The sequence below is a fragment of the Gavialis gangeticus genome, unplaced genomic scaffold (genome assembly GCF_001723915.1).
Source record: "Gavialis gangeticus isolate Ggan-Ray unplaced genomic scaffold, GavGan_comp1, whole genome shotgun sequence".
In the NCBI taxonomy this organism is placed as follows: domain Eukaryota; kingdom Metazoa; phylum Chordata; order Crocodylia; family Gavialidae; genus Gavialis; species Gavialis gangeticus.
In genome coordinates this window covers 91,331,920-91,339,263 of record NW_017729022.1, presented here as the reverse complement: position 1 = coordinate 91,339,263, position 7,344 = coordinate 91,331,920, and the positions used below count along the sequence as shown (strand labels likewise).

Below are 7,344 nucleotides of genomic sequence, written 5' to 3'. Positions count from 1 at the left end.
AAGGGTGCCCCCCCCCCCCCCCCCCCCAAAACAGCATTTTACTTTCAGCTTGGTGTGTCCCTGTGCCACAGACAGTGCATGCCCAGAAGAGGTGTCGCATTAGTTTGACCTGGCTCACCCAACGTCTGTATAGATCGTACGCTTCAGCAGGGCTTTTTGGCACTTTAATAGCTGATTGAAACAGCTTTAGACAAAAGTGCCAAAAAGCCTCATTGAAGCACACAATCTGTGCAGATGCTAGGGAGCTGTGTTGAACTAACTTGATGCATCTTCTGGGCATACACTTTTTTTTTCCATGTCTGTCAGCAGCTAATGTGCAAGTAGGAGGAGGTTCCCCTTCAGAGCTGAGTAGGGATCTCAGGGTTTGACCCCATAAATTAAAACAAAAAGGAAATACATTCACTTCCTTAGGCTCAGACCTTAACTGATTTTCTGACTACTCAAATCTTTTAAAAATTAGGATTTTTTTTCTGCTTGCTTTTTAGGGTAACAAGAGATGGCTATGCATCTTAAAAGCAGAGTCCCCCCTGAAGGAAAATGTCTCTCTACAACAACATGTAAGGCCTAGCAGGCCTTGCATCTTAATTTATACATCTTTCATGGTCCCTCCACCCCCAAGCTAGTCTTTGTCTCCTTTACTTCACCACAAAAATATCTACACAGTAAACTAACTGGCTCACCAAATACTCAGTAAATAAGTTTTTTTTTTTACCCACAGAAAAATATTTTTCTCTTTAACTATTGTGCATTGGCTCCATAATGTATGACTACACCTGACGTGGCTCTATATCGTCAATCGATGAGGGCACCAGACTGGGTGCTAGGAGACTTGGGTTCAGTTCTCTGGCACTGAATGTGACCTTGGAAAAGTCATGGTCTACTCTGAATTTACTACTACAGCACATTAATACCTTGCAATTTTTTATAGCCCTTATCTTCAACATGTCACTGTTTACACATAGAAAACTGAAGCACAAGGACACTTAAGCACAGACCCTCAAAAGGTATTTAGCCACCTAGCCCCTATTACAATACCTAAAATGTAACACATGTGTAAAATGGGGGATTGCTAATGATTGCATGATAGTCATATAGTATGGTAAGAGAAGCCACAGAGAGAGAGAGAGTTCATGAATTCGTAAATTCTAGCTTGAATTCTGGGCTGTCTTGGGACAATCCTTAGTGTAAACTGCAGCAACTATTAAGCAGTTTCTAAAACTGTTAAGAGGGGTACAGTGACATCGTGGTTATAGTCCTGTGCTGCAGGCAAGGGATGTACTAGAAACCACAATGACAGTTTTACACTAGCCTAAGACCCCCTTGCACAAGGGGAAACATTCAGGACAAGGCTCAGTCAGTTATCTTTACTTTGTGCCAGCATAGGCAAGGACAACAGCTTGAGTTTGTAAAGCAGAGTGAAACACAATGGACACGGAACGGAGATGGTACTGTTGGGCTGGGTTATGAAATGCACAGAGCTGAATACTTTGGAGCGGGAGCATAGAGCTGATGGAATTGTTCTGGTGCAAAGTGTAACTACAGCCTGCAGAAGATGAACTACTACAGAATTAGCATTAGATAACAGCAAAATATATGTTGCCTCTTGGTGGGGATGCAGAACAGAAAAGGGAGGAAGCTGGAAACCTAGGCTGGTTAACATAGCAATGTAAAGTCATTTGCTGAGTGAATGGCATATTGTAATACCACAGCTATCATTAATAATGAATACATAGCAAGATTAACCAAATGTTCTGCTACTTACAACCCCTACTCACTATGAAACTCTCTGCCTGACAGGATATATCTAGCAGACATTATTCTTCCCATATCTTGGCATATACATTATACTATATAATGCCTCAAACCCTTCCCACCAAGATTGTTATTTAAGAGAAATTTTCTGTTTAAAAAGAAGGCACAGTTTAATTTCCATGTATCTAAATATTTAGGTGGAAGGGAGAAGTAAAATGCCCTATGGAGTGGCAGGTTATATTTCTAAAATATTTGAATAAACCTTTAAAGGCTATGAAATAAAAAGTGCATCACATTACTGGTGATCATTTATGACAAAACACTTCTGCACAGAAACCTTTACCATTGGATTTGGTTGGACCCACATTTGCACTACAGCCTTCAACGTCACCATGGACATTTCCTGTTAAAGAACAAAAATAAAACTAACAATTTACATACCCAGATTAACAAATGAGGATTCTTCCAATGTGTCATTTTTCGACCCATCCAGGAAAAAGCTAAGTACGTATTCATTCTGAAATCAAATAAAAGCAAATAGGGAATATTAAATGTTGTGTATATTAATGGGTGTGTTCCTTTTACCCCCTTAGCCCTGCTGGATGGCCTGTTTCATGTATGTGCACTAAAAGAGTAAGCAACAATGGTGAGCTTCTTCCTTCCCATTATGAAAAAGAGACCAGGATGGGGACATTGTGCGGTGCTGCACTGTGAAGGCAGATGCAAACAGCATGAAAACAGGGTTCAACAGTAAGCATTTGCAGGCACAAAGCTGTCTTTTTCAGGGACAGCAATAACAAACATGCCCAATAGTGCCAGGGTGATATTAGCAGGATGGCTCAGGAAATCTTCTTCCAGTTGTCACCATTTTGCTCCTTCTCATTAGTATGCCTCATAATAGCAAGGCCAGAACTTGGTTTCAGATTCACATTTCTAGTTGGTGCATATCCTTCCAAAATTTGCATCATTGTCATCCCTTGTTCAACCTCCTGGGCTAATGAAGTAGAGCACAAAGACTTGTATTGTTCCTCTACAACCAGGCTGAAATTTATCTGTATGGACCAGGCCAGCATAAAGGCTGTGACCATATGAAAATCCCGCTTTGACTTAAGTGGTGCATTCACCCATACAACCTCTCTATACTCTCTCACTTGAAAAATGCCTAATAAAGGGTCAGCTTTCTGATAGAGGCCAGACACATAAATGTGAGGAAGATGATCGTATCTTGCCACATAGTTTAAATAGTATCCACCTCTTGGTCTATGTTATAGATTTTATTTGTATCAACTGACCTGCATAATTTGTATGAACCTATATAACAGGTAGTTTAATTCAGTTTCAGAGAATTAAAACAATAAAACAAATGCTTCAGTCTCAGGTAGCGTGCAGTGCAATAAAACTGAATTTTAAAATGAACTCTTTTAAGGCTTCTGAATCAAAGCTGGACAGTAATTGCATTTTATTAGCTTTTTCATAAAAGAACATGTCAGAATGTCCATTCTTAATGTGGTTTGACCTGCTACATTCTTATCAGTGTTATTGGGATTGACAGGATAGCGCACAGAGCGCTGCACAAGAACCTTTCTTGATTCTAGCATTCAAATGTCATCAGTGTTTTTCCAGACCATGAAGAATATAATGTGTCTTTTATCAACAACACGTCCTACATGTAACATTTGTCCTCCTTCAACAAAATGTGGCACGATTTTAAGCAAGACACAAAAACAGAAAAGGAAGAGTTTGGTGACAAATCTGGGTTTAGCAGACAGAAGAACAAGAAGGAGCATATGTTCAGCAGTAAGATAAGATTTAACAATTTGGATTTATTTTGGCATTTGCTTTTTATTTTGCATTTGAATAAAAACCCCACCATGCTGCTTTAAAAAAATGTAATTTTTTCTTGATTCAAGTGAGATGAGAAGCAATTAAGTCATTAACATGGAGGTTAATGATAAATAATAAACCTGAGTGTTGACAAATATGAGGTTAACTTTCATCCTGTAGGAATAGTTCATGTAGAAAAGCATGTGCACCTGCTTCAGGTTGTGGGTTTTTCTTTTTTTCTCTTTTTTTGTATGAAGCAATAGGGTTATTCCCTGTGGATCCTTATTTGCTTTCTCAGCACAAGTCTCTCCACTTGTGCAGGTGTAGGAAATCTCAAGCATTGAAGAAGTATATTTTTGGCAGCTCGGCTTTTATTTGACAGCATGAAAAGAAAGCAGAGAAACTTAAGTAGCCATCCTACTTTCAAAACTTGAGAGGTGAAGAATGCAGGAGGCGGAAGGCAGGAGATGTTAATACACTTGAAAGGGAAATAAAAATTCTGTATCAAGCAGCTGGTTTTCTACATTCTCTTCCTTGCTCCTTCAGCAACAAGGGGGCAAACTTATACTAGAGGCACATGGAAAGGAGCTGATGGGAAGGGAAGAGTGATAATTTCAAGTTATCTCCATTCCAAGTTCTCGTTTGCAATGGAAATAGTCTGTGATACCACGGCATGCTTTAAGAACACATGGAAAACTGATAGCTTATTTTGGACATGAACATAATACATGGATTTATCCCAGTTTTGATTCTTCTGATTCCCCTGTGTATACATGACCAAACACTGTTGTATCCAGTTGGGTGCTAATGCATGAGGGGAGACAACAAAGCTAGTGTTGGCAAATACAGGCTAGGACCAAATGGCAGATAGGGCAGTCCACACAGAACTCCTGAAAATGCTACTGGAAAGTGGCCTGACAGGAAAAGCACTTCTACATTTTTCTTGCAAGAGGCACCTAGACCAGTGCTGCTCAAGAGAAAACAACTGCTCAGAGAACAGAGTAGGTGCTGGGATTTTAAGAATTTTAACCACATCTGCCCAGCATAGGACCATTTTGATTCCAGTTCAGCAAAGGATTTAAGCACAAATTTAGATTAATCTTTATTCAGCAAAACACTTCAGGTCATGCTGAACTGAAGTCAATGGGATTAAAGCATATTAAAAATTAAAGCCTAAAGTTGAGCATATGCTTACATAAATGGTTGAATCGAAACACAAATATGTCTACCCTGAAGATGAACTGCTAACGATCAAAAGAATTTGTCAGATAGTGCAGCTGGTCTGCACAGTGGTAATCTCCTTCAGTCTGAGGGCCCCAAGCACACCCAGGTCCCACATGCATGTTCCAGACAAAGAAATGCGCTGATAAGGATGCTCTGTGGTGTCCTTCTGTGATCTTGTTCTCTGGCATATCTGAGAGCAGCTATTGTGGATGACCCTGGGACATATTCTAGGTCTGGAACGTACAAGGAGAAATGAGTGGGGGGACTGCATGTGGGACTCTTCTAGATCAGATGGACTGCCACTGTCAATCACCCTGACATCTGCTTGGAGGGCAATACAGCAGTGCACAGGCAATCCAAGTTTTTGGAGAGCATTGGAGACAACTTCCTGGTGCAAGTGCTAGAGAGGCCAACTAGGGGCCATGATCTTCTTGACTTGCTGCTCACAAACAGGGATGACTTGGTGGGGAATGTAGTACTGAATGGCAGTGTGGGCAGCAGTGACCATGAGATGACTGAGTTCAGGATCTTGAGGAAAGGAAGGATGGAGAGCAGCAGAGTAAAGACCCTGGACTTTAGAAAAGAAGACTTTGAATCACTTAGGGAACTTGTGAAAGGGGAAGAGAAAGCCCATCCTGACTTTCCCAGTCACTCACTGGAGAAGAAATAATGAGCAGCAGCTGTAGGTGGACACTGAGATGGCAGGTGTAGATGCATCATCTTTGGAGCAGCTTGAGCCTGCAAATCAGTGAGGAGAGAGGGCAGGGCCAGAGAGAGAAGTGGGCTGCTGAACAGGTGGCCGGGAGAACAGCTGGAGGCAGTATGGGGAAGCAAGAGCAAGGCATCAAGGGAACGCTGTGGGATGCTGCTGAAGGAGAGGAATGGCATGCTGAGGCAGCCACATGTCCAGGAGTCACTCTGGGAGGAGGGAGGACCAGGAAACGCTGCAGAGCGTGGCACAGGAAGGCAGCAGCACACCCAGGAGACTCCCTGTGAGGAATTCCGGGAAATGCCGTGGAGTGTGGTGCAGGAGAGGCAGCAGTATGCCTGAGAGGCACCCCAGGAGGAGGATCTGGCAACATCACTGAGCGTAGTGAAGGGGAGGCAGTGGCATACCCTGGAGAAGTCCTGGAAGAAGGCCCAGAGAGTGCTGCAGGGCACAGAAAGGGAGAGGAGGGCAGCACTGGGGCCGGGAGGAATGGGCCGAGTACCATGGAAGTGCCACGCTGGCAGGGAACCCCTAAGGAGGGGCTGAAGCCAGGAACCATGCCAGGTAGTGAAGCACTTGGCTGTGTGGGACTGTGGGGCTATGACAGGCCTGGGGCCCACACAAAGTGAAGAGTGGAGCGGGGCTGCCAAGACGAGTGACAGGAGCACTGGCAGGAGCAACCTGGACAGATCCAGTCTCAGGTCTGATGAGGCCGAGGTGGTAAGAGGTGGGGACCCATAGGAGAACCCCACAGGATGGCTGCAAGGGGTGCAGTGGGGAGCTGCTGAGCCTGCAAGGCAGCTCTTGAAAAGGGGGAGTCAACAGGCCCCAGCCAGGGGCCTGTGGGCCTCGGAGATAAGACCCAGGGGTGCACCAGCAAATGCTGATTGTTTTCTGTTGACATTATTCATAAGTTTCCTTTTACTGCAAGACTGAGCCAAGTTTAGTTGTGGAGGCCACAGTCCACAGACAAAGGACAGCCTACAAGGAACTCATGGCCAGGAGGTCACCGACTCTCAGAGGCAGAACTTCACAGATGAGAAGGTCACCTATAAGTGACTGATGTCCATCTCAGCTGTTGATATGGTAAGGGTGGGGTAAAGGGCAGGTTGGAGCCCCACGAAGAAGCCAAGGCATGGAATCTCACAGGCCACCTGCTGGGAACTGTCTCCCAAGAACAAGAACATCAAGTCGTGATGGGCGAGCAGGAACAGCAACCAGAACATGCAGGTGGTGCTAATTTGGGGTCCTACCTTGATGTCACTGTGGGTCAGGGCACTGGTCAAGTGGGGAAGCAAGCCCTACAACACTTACCAGTGACAGAACTCATGGGCAGGATCCCCTGGGAAGCCAGTCTGAGGAGAGGAGTCCAGGAGAGCTGTCTGTACTTTAAAGAAGTCTTACTGAGAGTGCAGGAACAAAACATGCTGATGCACAGGTAGACTAGCAAGTATAGCAGAAGATGAGCTTGGCTTAGCAGGGAACATCATTAAACTAAATCACAAAAAGAAAGCTTATAAAAAGTGGAAACTTGGACAAATAACTAGGAAGGAGTATAAGAGCATTGCTTGGGCATGCAGGGATGAAGGCCAAAGAGCAATTGGAATTGCAGCTAGCAAGGGATGTGAAGGGTAACAAGATGGGTTTATACAAGTATGTCAGTAGCAAGAGGAGGATCAGGAAAAGTGTGGCTCTCTTACTTGTTACGTCTCAGCTCCATGTTCTTGGGGAACCCTGAAACAGAATGCAGACTGTCTGACTCACAAAGAAATCCCCCCTCCTCTACCTAAACAACAACTGATTAAGATGCAGTGGGAGATGCACCTAAAACCCTC

General features: G+C 43.9%; 1 protein-coding gene across 1 annotated transcript in view; it reads right to left on the bottom strand.

The window, feature by feature from the left end:
- PIK3C2G (phosphatidylinositol-4-phosphate 3-kinase catalytic subunit type 2 gamma) overlaps positions 1 to 7,344 on the bottom strand; it is a 448,194-nt gene that overhangs the window by 67,752 nt on the left and 373,098 nt on the right. Inside the window, exon 31 of the mRNA XM_019515837.1 lies at positions 2,194 to 2,269. Within this exon, the coding sequence (XP_019371382.1) occupies positions 2,194 to 2,269 (76 nt within the window). The remainder of the gene's footprint in view (positions 1 to 2,193; positions 2,270 to 7,344) is intronic.